Below are 12,453 nucleotides of genomic sequence, written 5' to 3'. Positions count from 1 at the left end.
GTAAGTATTGATTCTGCATGGGAGAGGGGGATGGTTGCTAGAGGAAGCTACAGAGAAACACACTTGAGTAAAGCCTAGGATGGAAGTTCTCCCAAAAATGAAAGGAAGGAAATCCCAGGCTGTAGGAAGTCAGAATCAAGCCTGAGCTGTGAAAGGACACTGCCCATTTTAGCAATGGTGAGTGCGTCTGCAGGGACGGTTCTGGGGATAGAAGGCAGCATCATAGGACGGAAAGAATGAGTAGAGGGAGGTCATACAGAAAGACAGGTCATCAGTCTAGCACATTAATAAATATTATACAAATATTGTATTAAAAAATATTTATTATTGTATAATCAATAGAATAGATGCTTCTATTTATTGAATGCCTGTAAGTGGCCAGTGCTTTATATCATTATATATCACACATAAATCATATATATTCTATTCTAAGGTATTACTTGTAATACTTAACAGTCACGTAAAGTATTACTAATTTGACTTTGCAAAAGAAGTTCAGAGAAAAGGGCACCTTTCTGAAAGTCACACAGTATGTGCAGTCAGGATTTGATCCCAGGCCTGTCTGGTGCCAAAACCTGGGCTCTTTATGCTGTGCTGTGTAATCCTTCCTATGGCTGGCTACCTTGCCTAAGGTAGAATTTTCCCTTCCTTGTCCCTATCCTAATACCACTGCAAGGAAAGTGTGATGTCCACTTTACAGGATATGAAAAGCTCAGTGAAAAAAAATTATTGCTCCAAAGCATACTAGTAATAAGGGGCAGAGTCTGGGTTTGAACTTAAGTTTGTCCACAATATGATAAATTTGGACTTGACTATAAAGGCAATGGGACACTCTCTGGTTTAAGTCTGGGAAGTCACACAATCAGATGAGTGATACCGAAAGGTAATTCTGGGATAAAAATAAAGTACAGATTGGAAAAGGGAAAGGAAAAAAGCAGCAAGACCATTTATGGGGCCATTACAATAGTTCAGGTGACAGACAATAAAACAGGCAGTAGGAACAGAAGAAGGAACAAAGCTAAGAGGTTCATCCAAGAGCTGGCTAAATGACACTTCCTCTGGGAGAGCTTTTTTGTCTCACCCAGGTTGAATTACCTACTTCCGCCTCTGTGTATCTTTATGTTCTAAATATTACATATACTTAAGTAATTACTTGTCTACATGTCTGGTTTCTCAACTAGTCTGTGAGTCCCTTGAAGGAAGAGACTCTATCTTACCCATTTGTGTGTCCCCTGCACAATGACTGGCACACAGTAGTTGTTTGGAGGAATGTGTGGATAGGAAAAAGGAGGGAGTTGAGAACTGAAGGATGGCTAACAGTGGGATAAAGGAAGAAAACGGCAAGACTGGTGTGCCTGTGCCATAAGGTGCATGGTCTGGAGGATGGGCTAGGTTAAGGTGAGCTACTGAAGCTATGACCAGACTGTAGAGAGTCTTAAATGCCAGGGAGAGAAGAATAAACTTTATCTGGTAAATAAAAGGAGTGTAATACTAAAGGTTTTGAAGCACAGAAGCTCCTAAAGCAATGTTTTAGAAGGATGTGCCTTTCCTTTTCTATCACTAGCACACTGGGCCAAACTCTTTCCCCTCCAGGAGAAGTGCACTTGTGGAATGCCAACTCATTCAAATACCATGCTAAATACACTTAATAGGAAGGGTAAGTCTGTTGTATCTCAGGTCACTTAAGTGGTTTTTGGAATATCCACATGATTAATTCCATGAGCCATCAGCATAAATGATGAGAGGGCTAATCAAGCTCAGTGAGAAACAATTCAAGAGCAATGAGTTGGCCAGGTGCAGTGGCTCATGCCTGTAATCCCAGCACTTTGGGAGGCCGAAGCGGGCGGATCATGAGGTCAGGAGATAGAGACCATCATGGCTAACACAGTGAAACCCCATCTCTACTATAAAAAATACCAAAACAATTAGCCAGGCGTGATGGCGGGCACCTGTAGTCCCAGCTACTGGAGAGGCTGAGGTAGGAGAATGGCGTGAACCTATGAGGCGGAGCTTGCAATGAGTTGAGTTCGCACCACTGCATTCCAGCCTAGGCAACAGAGCGAGACTCTGTCTTAAAAAAAAAAAAGAGCTCTCAGCACTTTGGGAGGCCAAGACGGGCAGATCACGAGGTCAGGAGATCGAGACCATCCTGGCTAACATGGTAAAACCCCGTCTCTACTAAAAAATACAAAAAACTAGCCGGGCGAGGTGGCGGGCGCCTGTAATCCCAGCTACTCGGGAGGCCGAGGCAGGAGAATGGCGTGAACCCGGGAGGTGGAGCTTGCAGTGAGCTGAGATCCGGCCACTGCACTCCAGCCTGGGCAACAGAGCGAGACCCCATCTCAAAAAAAAAAAAAAAAAAAAAAAGAGCAATGAGTTCACTCTATGCTGATCTATTGGAGATGAAAATTCCTTTATTGATTGATTGATTGATTGACTGACTGATTGAGACAGCATCTCACTTCCATCAGACAGACAGGAGGGCAGTGGTGCCATCTCAGCTCACTGCAGCCTCAACTTCCTGAGATCAGGTGATTCTCCTATCTCAGCCTCCCAAGTAGATGGGACTACAGGTGTGCCACCATACCCAGCTAATTTTTTGTATTTCTAGTAGTGACAAGGTTTCACCATGTTGCCCGGGCTGGTTTCAAAGCCCTGAGCTCAAGCAATCCACCCACCTCAGTCTCCCAAAGTGCCAGATATGATTCTGTTGTACATATATAACAGAATACTATTCAGCCTTTAAAAAAAGGAGAGGCCGGGCGCGGTGGCTCAAGCCTGTAATCCCAGCACTTTGGGAGGCCGAGACGGGCGGATCACGAGGTCAGGAGATCGTGACCATCCTGGCTAATACGGTGAAACCCTGTCTCTACTTAAAAATACAAAAAACTAGCCGGGCGACGAGGCGGGCGCCTGTAGTCCCAGCTACTCGGGAGGCTGAGGCAGGAGAATGGCGTAAACCGGGAGGCGGAGCTTGCAGTGAGCTGAGATCTGGCCACTGCACTCCAGCCTGGGTGGCAGAGCAAGACTCCGTCTCAAACAAAAAAAAAAAAAAAAAAAAGGAGAAAATTCTGCAATATGCAACATGGAGATGAAAATTCAGCAGCTAGTTCTAGTCTGGTGAACTTCTGTGTCCAGAAGCCTCCACTTCCCTGTGTGACCTTCATAGGAATTGTTACCCAGGAGGCCTGGACCAGGCATGCAGGTTTCCTGACGTGTTCCATTCCTCTGCTGTCAGTTTAGCAGTGGGCTGGCCACCACCAGCAATCACTTCTTACCTGCCACTATCAGAAAACATGACATGCTAGAAATACACTCACAGGCCCGAGGAGGTCCAAAGCAAGAACTGCGACTCCAGAGAAGAAGAGAGGGCCACAGGAGCCAATAAATCTACCTGTGTTTACTCCTCCTTTCCATATCTTGCTTTCTCCTTCTCCCGCTATTTGAGTCCCACTGTTCCCTGTGAAGTGGGAAGGCCTGCTAAAAGAAACTTCATTCAAAGGCCTGAGCAGGAATGTTCTCTAAAGATTTTTTTTTGAAACGGAGTCTTGCTCTGTTGTCCAGGCTGGAGTGTAATGGCACAATCTCTGCTCACTGCAACCTCCGTCTCCTGGGTTCAAGCCATTCTCCTGCCTCAGCCTCTTGGGTAGCTGGGATTACAGGCGCACGCCACCACACCTGGCAAATTTTTGTATTTTTAGTAGAGACAGGGTTTTGCCATGTTGGCCAGGCTGGTGTCAAACTCCTGACCTCAAGTGATCCACCCTACTTGGCCTCCCAAAGTGCTGGGATCACAGGCGTAAGCCACTGCTTCCTGCCTTCTCCGAAGAATTTTTTTTTTTTTTTTTTTTTTTGAGATGGACTTTTGCTCGTCACCCAGGCTGGAGTGCAATGGAGCGATCCTGGCTCACTGCAACCTCCGTCTCCCGGGTTCAAGCAATTTTCCTGGCTCAGCCTCCCGAGTAGCTGAGATTACAGACATGCGCCACCATGCCCGGCTAATTTTTGTATTTTTAGTAGAGACAGGCTTTCACCATGTTGGCAAGGCTGGTCTTGAACTCCTGACCTCAAGTGATCTGCCTGCCTTGGCCTCCCAAAGTGCTGGGATTACAGGCATGCACCACCATGCCAGGACCCTCTGAAGATTTTTAAAGCAGTAGGGCAAGAGAAAAAGACAGGTAAAGGAGGTCAGTGGCTCATGCCTGTAATCCTAGCACTTTGGAAGACCGAAGCAGGCAAATCGCTTAAGCCCAGGAGTTCAAGACCAGCCACCAGCCTGGGCAACATGGCAAAACCCCAACTCTTCAAAAACTACAAAAATTAGTCAGGTGTGGTGGCATGTGCCTGTAGTCCCAGCTACTTGGGTGGCTAAGGCAGGAGAATCACCTGAGCCTGGGGAGGTAGAGGCTTCACTGAGCCGTGATTGTGCCACTGCACTTCAGCCTGGGTGAGAGTGCGAGACTCTGCCTCAAAGAAAAAAAAAAAAAAAAAGAAAAAGAAAATGTATGGACAGAACAGAACTGGGGTGGAATGTAGGAGTGAAATTGAGCAGACTAAAGAATAAATCTAGCCGGGCACAGTGGCTCACACCTGTAATCCCAGCACTTTGGGAGGCCGAGACGGGCGGATCACGAGGTCAGGAGATCGAGACCATCCTGGCTAACATGGTGAAACCCCATCTCTACTATAAAATACAAAAATTAGCCGGGCGCGGTGGCAGGCACCTGTAGTCCCAGCTACACGGGAGGCTGAGGCAGGAGAATGGCACGAACCCGGGAGGCGGAGCTTGCAGTGAGTGGAGATCGCGCCACTGCACTCCAGCCTGGGTGACAGAGCGAGACTCTGTCTCAAAAAAAAAAAAAAAAACAATAAATCTGTCCCTCACACCATACCCAAAAGTGAACTCAAAAATGGATTATAGACTTAAATGTAAGAGCTAAAACTATATATACTCCAGCACTATTCACAAGAGCTAAGATGTGAAAACAAATCCAACAGCAGACGATAAAGAAAATGTGGTATACATATACAACAGAATACTATTCAGCCTTAATAAAAGAAGGAAATTCTGCAATATGCAACATGGACGAACCTTGAGGACATTACGCTAAGTGAGATCAGCTAGTCGCAGAAAGACATATATTGCATGATTCTCCCTATATCAGGTTTCAAAATAGTCAAATTCCCAGAAACAAAGAGTGGAATGGTGGTTGCCAGGGGCTGGGGGCATGGGGAAATGGGGAGTTAATCAGTAGGCATAAAGTTTCAGTCAAGCGAGATGAATGTGCTCTAGAGAGCTGCGCTATGACACTGCTCCCATGGTCATCAATAACATAATTGTACACTTAAAATTTAGTTAAGAGAGTAGATCTATGTTAAATGTTCTGACCACAATAAAATTTAAAAAAAAAAAAAAAAAAGAAAGAGCTAAAACTCTAGTTGGGAGGACTACTTGAGGCCAGAAATTTGAGAATAAAACAAAGGAGTAAATCTTCATGACCTTGGGTTAGGCAACGTCTTCTTAGATATAACACCAAAAGCACACACAACGAAAAAACAGATAAATTGGACTTTATTAAAGTTAAAAACTTGAACTTCAAAAGATACCATAAGAAAAATGAAAAAGGCAGGTCAGGTGCAGTGGCTCATGCCTGTAATCCCACCACTTTGGGAGGCCGAAGGAGGGGGACTGCTTGAGGCCAGGAGTTCGAGACCAGTCTGGCCAACATGGCAAAACCCCATCTCTACTAAAAATACAAAAATTAGCCTGGTGTGGTGGCGGGTCCCTGCAATCCCAGCTACTCAGAAGGCTGAGGCAGGAGAATTGCTTGAACCTGGGAAGCCGAGGTTGCAGTGAGCCAAGATTGCACCACTGCACTTCAGCCAGGGCGACAGAGCAAAAACTCTATCTCAAAAAAAAAAAAAAGAAAAATGAAAAAGACAACTCAATGAATGGGATAAAATATTTGCAAATCATATATATGATAAGAGACCTGTATCTAGAATATAAAAAGAATTCTTATAATGCAATAAGAAGAAGACAACCCAATTTAATAATGGGCAAAAATATTTTTGTAAATGGGCAAAGAATTTAATAGACAATTTCCAAAGAAAAGATACCAGTGAAGGCTGGGGATGGTGGCTCATGCCTGTAATCCCAGTCCTTTTGGAGGCCAAGGCAAGAGGACCACTTGAGGCCAGGAGTTCAGGACCAGTCTGGGCAACAAAGTGAGACCCTGTCTCTACAACAACAACAAAAAGAAAACATACAGGCCGGGCAGCGCGGCGCACGACTGTAATCCCAGCACTCCGGGAAGCCAAGGCAGGTGGATCACCTGAGGTCAGTAGTTTGAGATCAGCCTGGCCAACATGGTGAAACCCCGTATCTGCTAAGAATACACAAGTTAGCTGGGCGTGGTGGCGGGCACCTGTAATCCCAGGTACTCAGGAGGCTGAGGCAGGAGAATCGCTTGAACCCAGGAGGCGGAGGTTACAGTGAACCGAGATCGTGGCACTAAACTCCAGCCCGGGTGACAGAGCAAGACTGTCTCAAGGAAAAAAACAAAGAAAAGAATATGTATAAATAGCCAATAAGTACATGAAAAGATGCTCAACATCATTAGCTATCACAGAAATGCCAATCAAAGTCACAATGAGGCTGGGTGCAGTGACTCATGCCTGTAATCCCAGCACTTTGGAAGGCTGAGGCAGGTGGATCCCCTGAGGTCAGGAGTTTGAGAGCAGCCTGGCCAACGTGGTGAAACCTCGTCTCTACTAAAATACAAAAATTAGCCGGGCATGGTGGCAGGCGCCTGTAATCCCAGCTACTGAGGAGGCTGAAGCAGGAGAATTGCTTAAACCTAGGAGGCGGAGGTTGCGGTGAGCCGAGATCGCACTACTGCACTCCAGCCTAGGTGACAGAGTGAGACTGCCTCGAAAAAAAAAAAAAATTACAATGTGATACCAATTCACACCCAACAGAATGACTTTAATGTCTTTAAGAAGACAATAACAAGTGTTGACAAGGATGCAGAGATACCGGAACTCTTATACACCGCTGGTAGACATGTAAAATGGTACAGCCACTTTAGAGAACAGTTTGACAGATTCTCAAATGGTTAAATACAGAATTACCATCAACTGCTCCTGCTCCTCTGATCCCCATGGTAAGGCTTCACACATACCTGGTTCTTAAAATGGCCAACAAGTATCAAGCCAGGTCTACCTCCCATGGTCTCCATGCTCCTCTCTGAGGCCATCTCTTCCCTAATTCCAAACCCTTGGAACTGTATTTCATCCATTAAAACACTGGTTTTCGCTCTTCACTAGTTCTTCCCTGACAGGTGCAAAGTCTTCTGATTTTTCTCCTTGTTTCCTACACATTCTTCCTCCACAAAATCCATGGGCTCTCTTCCATGAGAGCAGCTCCTGTGATAACACCAAGTTCAAAGTCCTCTCTTTTTCCACCTAGAAGTAAACCCATCGCCTCATGAAAGGGTAACTAACTTTTGCTGTAAAGACATATCCATCAGGCCGGGCACAGAGGCTCAAGCCTGTAATCCCAGCACTTTGGGAGGCCGAGACGGGCGGATCACGAGGTCAGGAGATCGAGACCATCCTGGCTAACACAGTGAAACTTCATCTCTACTAAAAATAATACAAAAAACTAGCCGGGCGAGGTGGCGGCGCCTGTAGTCCCAGCTACTCGGGAGGCTGAGGCAGGAGAATGGCGGGAACCTGGGAGGCGGAGCTTGCAGTGAGCTGAGATCCGGCCACTGCACTCCAGCCTGGGCGACAGAGCGAGACTCCGTCTCAAAAAAAAAAAAAAAAAGACATATCCATCGTTCCTATCTGATACACCATTAGCCACAGACTACTAGCATGCCTAAACAGGTGAGAAACTAAAGAAAAGGCAGTATCTGAAATCTCAGATGACAAAATGTTACAAAGTAGGCTTTTTTTGAAGGGAGGAAATCTCCAAAAAAGTGCAGCAGTCCACCGACGGCAATGTGGTCCTGATCCCTTAGACAAGTGCAAGATTACACTCTTCTTCTAGACAGATGTCTCCAGTTTCCAAATGGTGATACTGAAGTTCTAGACCTTACTGCAGACCAGGATGAAGCAGTAAAACTTAGGACTAACTGGCCTCTGAAGCGTAGCCTGTCCAGGGCAGTGGTGGGAAGTTCCCATGAGGTGCCTGTTCATTATGTCTAGCAGCACAGATCTTGCTTAAAGCCAATGCCCTTCCAACTAGCCCCTCAAACAAACTTTCAACTTAAAGTTAGCAAAGAAAAAAAGATGACCACTTTGTCCAAGAGAGTAAGACTCACAGATACCTAACCATCAGCTATTGAGAAGCTTCATATCCACATCTGGACAGACTCATGCCTGCCTATCGGAACACCATGCATCACACACACTCCCAGGACCTGACATGCATAGGCACATAACCCAGAGCATACACTCACCTTCTCTAACCAGACTATAACTTCCCATCTATCCTGAGACTTGGCTGAGAGAGACGAAAAGCAACAGGAGGCAAAGAAAACAAGACCAGCCACTCAGGCACCACCCTTGGCTGATACAGTCCCATGGTACTAGACAATGAGCGGCATTGCTGTGACCACAGGCAAGCTAATCCTCCACCTGAGGCCTCCTTTTCTTCATGTGTTAAATAAGGGACTTGAGGTTCCTTGTGGCTAGCTGTAATACTACTGACTCTCAGGCCTCTACCAGTTCTCTACAGACGGGTTGCTTTCTGTGAGAAACAGAACTGGCAAAGAGAGGCCTGGTAGAGTGAGAAGCAGGATGCAGAACAAAATCAAAGAGTGACTTCCAGAAAGGGACATGGGGTTCATATTCTGATCACCCAGTTTCCCTAGAAATGCTGTCAGATAACCCCTGGGGCAGCAGGAAGACCGAGTAACAAACTGGGCTGGATTGTTGGCCCGAAGCAGCTCCTAGAGGTCTGGGCACTATACCACTGGTACTCCCTATCCTGGCAGGACCCTCACTAACACCAGAGATGACAGTGAAAACAGTAACCTGTCCAAGACCAAGAAACCACAGAGACCTCAATTTACACGTGCACTTTTCTAAATGACAGGTCAAGATCTAAAACCCTAGCTCAGATTACGGTTCATCCATCTCCACCCAAAGGCACCTTCAGCTCCTCTGCCAAAGCAATGTAAAGTCTTGCTGGCCCTCTTTGTCATCACTTGGTCTTGTGAGCAATTTCAAGCACTCACAAGTGAACCTAAAGAACTGAAATCCACAGGAAACCCAAGCTTGATCCTCCTTATTCCAAAATTCTAGTTAGTGAAGTTGGTGTTTCGGGTCCTTTCACTTCCTTTGCTCATTCCTAGTGTGGGGATTCATAAAGAAATGGTCAGAAGACAAAGGGCAAGTGGTTGGAAAAGGGAGAAGAAAGACCCTGAACAAACACCACATAAACAGTCTTCCAGCTCAAACACTGTCAGCATCCAACTTCCTGACAGGGGCTGTTGAACAATCTCAAAGCACCCTAAGGACCCAGGGGACCGATCTCTCCTATCTAGGGCCATAATCACTATGCATCATCCCACCCTTGCAGCCACACAACAGATAAGTCAACATCTTTGAAATGATCACCTTCAAAAACTATGGGAAGTCGTATTATTTCTACTATGAATAGTCCCTCCTTATAACCAGGCATCCTCTTCTCTCAAATGGTTAATGGCCATTCTCTCTTCTCCCTAACCCGGAGACAACTGGGTAAAGTGTCTGCTTCAAGGAAGCCTAAGCTTCTCCAGTTCATACATCTTGTTTAAGAGAAAAAAAAAAGGAAACCCAGGGTGGAGTTCTACATTCAAGGGTAAGGAGGCCTGGAGGATAGCAAAATTTGAGCAGCCACAATAAACGCTCAGAAAGAGAGGGCTATTTGGGCAGACTCTTTCTGGGGTCTGACAGAGGGCTACTTGACAGAGCTGGCAGCCGGCTATAAGGAACAAGAGGAAATATACACGTAACAAATAGGGTGAGGGGGAAAGAGGAGAAGGTGCAGGAATGAAAGCGACTCCACTGCACCCAGGCCTTGTCTTTGCGCTCCAGGGCTGCCCCAAGCGAGCACGCCACACGCAGGAAGCCAGAGGGGCTGGAGGGAAGGGGAGGTGGCGACGGCAGACCACAGAGACACCAGGCCTCGCGTGGCGTGCGGGGAGTGCACACGGGGCCGAACGGCGTGCAAGGGTGGGGTGCGCGTGCAAGTGGCTTGGCGAGGGGTGGCAAGAGTCACCGGCAGGGCCTGGGGGGCAAGGGCCCAGGGCTGCGGGGGGCGTGGGAGCGCGCGGGACCGCGCTCAGAGGGGCGCGCAGGAGCTGGTTACCGTGTGGTTCACCCCCCACATCAGGACGCTGAGGATCGGCTCGCTGGCCCGGAATAGCTTCACTTTCTGGCACACGAAATGCTTCTTCTTGGTCTTGGTCTTGCTGGCGCTGAGCGGCGCCACCGCCACCGCCGTGGTGCTGGTGCAGTTAGACGACATGCCCGGGGCGGCGGCGGCGGCGGCGGCGGCGGCGGCGGCGAAAGGGGGGCGGTGGAGACAGCGCACAAGCCAGCGGCCTCAGGCCTCCCCCGGACCGATCCCCACCCCCGCTCCCTTACCGCACCATGGTCGCGCCCGTCCCGTTACCTCCCCACCCCGCCCCGGTGGTTCCGTCCGCCCCACGCCCCGCCCTCCCGCCCCGCCCCGGGGAGCCGGCCGGCGCGCTCCGCACCCCGCCCCCAGGCGGTGCAGCCGCCCTGCCGTCTCCTGGCCCCGTCCTCCCCGCCCGCGTGGTACGGCCCGGCCAGGGAAGGCGGCGGCCGCCCCGCCCGCCCCTCCTCCCCGGGCCTGACAGAAACCCGCCTGGCCTCTGAACGCCTCGGGGCCCCGCGCCGGAGCGGGAAGAGGAGGAGGCTGGGCAGGCGTCGCTGTGGACCGCGGGAGGGGGTCCCCGCCTGGGCCCCCCAACGCCAGGGTTTGGCTCTTTCCCTCAACCCGAATGCCAAGATGGCGGCGACGCCACCGCTCCGGAAAGGAAGGAGGGGCGGGAATGTGAGGAGGGCGGGACGTACCATGCCCACCCCGGGGGAGAGGAGGGACGCAGCCAGGGGAAGAGGAAGTCCAGCCTGGAAAGCCAAGGAACGCCCCCTCGCTCCACCCAAGCGTGGATCTACCCACTCCTCTGGGTCCCGGGCGGGCTCCACCCGCGGGGCACGCCCCTTTCCCCCAGGGCCAATGAGAAGCAGGCCGGGAACACTGGTTTTTATGAATGGGCCCCGCGCCCACCCACCTGCTGCCTGGTCTCCCCGCAAAGGGTCAGACAGAGCTCAGAGACCGCCAGCACTTTCAGACACCTATCCCACTAATCGTCTTACTCTGGCTCATTTCGTAAAATCTTTGAGTAAACTGCCCCACACTTTGTTACATAATTCTCGGATGAGGGATCTCCATATATTCGACACAAATCACAGGTCAACGTTGTTCTTTCTGTATGGAAATTCGTAAATACTGTACTCCACAGGTGGTCGCTCTTTAAACAGTTACAAAAATTAATGTGGCCTTTATTGCCAATTAGTAAAATAAACATCATTAACCCCGGCATAAGGAAGCATGATGAAGTGATTAAATGAAAAAACGTATGTTACATTCTCTAGGGAAAGATCGGGTTTCAAGCATTACAGTGCCTGGCATCATAAGTGTTCAAAAACAGAAATCCAAATACATTTTAAGCAGAATTAGGAATTAGCAGAACAAGGAAATCGCCCAGCTAATGTGCGGGTCAAGAGGGCCTAGGAGTTCATTGGTCAAATGAGGGCTTCTGGTGAAAGAATAGAGAAGGGAAAAGGAGTAAGATAGAAGAGTGGCCCCTTGAGGGTTTTTTTTATTTTTTTAGTACCTGACTGAAAGAGACTAGCAAACAACTCCTGAAAATCTGTAATTGTAATCTTCATTTCTTACACGGTAAGAAATGAAGCTGTGAAATAAAAAGCTTCCATTTTATTTTCCTTTAGGAGCCATGGAACATATTGGCAATTTGGTTCTGACTCCTAAAATCATTTTACTATACGTTTACACTGCCTACATTGGAGACTGCAAGCAGTGGAAAAGAATAGATACTCCAGATCCTGTCGAAAAACCCAGGCTCCTCCAAAATCAGCCAGATTCAGAGAGAAAAACGAGCTGGCCTGCCTGATTTTATTACTTGCCATCAAGGTTCAATGTGGTTCTATTACCCAGTAGTGTCACTGACCAAACCAGGTATTTTCACAAAGCTAACTTTTTTTAAAAGCATGTAAGAATTATACATTTGTACATATACACATTACACTTTTACATCCAAAGATCAAATAGTTAACAGTTCATTTAGGGCTGTTTGTATTATTTGATTTTCCAGATTCTGTCACTCCCTTGGCTTTGACCTAACCTGACAT

General features: G+C 48.0%; 1 protein-coding gene across 3 annotated transcripts in view; it reads right to left on the bottom strand.

Annotated features, from left to right (window-relative positions):
* Positions 1 to 11,117, bottom strand: part of PIP4K2B (phosphatidylinositol-5-phosphate 4-kinase type 2 beta) — a 37,832-nt gene extending 26,715 nt beyond the window's left edge. For 2 of the 3 annotated variants that reach the window (XM_033183235.1, XM_033183237.1), the window contains exon 1: positions 10,364 to 11,070. In XM_033183235.1, coding sequence (XP_033039126.1) covers positions 10,364 to 10,522 — 159 coding nt within the window. In that variant the 5' untranslated portion in view covers positions 10,523 to 11,070. Of the gene's footprint in view, positions 1 to 10,363; positions 11,071 to 11,094 lie in introns of those variants that run through there. The other variant, XM_033183238.1, reaches the window with a different exon arrangement.
* Between the last annotated feature and the right edge of the window lie 1,336 nt (positions 11,118 to 12,453).

Source organism: Trachypithecus francoisi, unplaced genomic scaffold, assembly GCF_009764315.1.
Source record: "Trachypithecus francoisi isolate TF-2019V2 unplaced genomic scaffold, Tfra_2.0 Lachesis_group20, whole genome shotgun sequence".
Taxonomy (NCBI): domain Eukaryota; kingdom Metazoa; phylum Chordata; class Mammalia; order Primates; family Cercopithecidae; genus Trachypithecus; species Trachypithecus francoisi.
The sequence above is the reverse complement of the archived record's forward strand: the minus strand, read 5'-3'. Positions and strand labels throughout refer to the sequence as shown.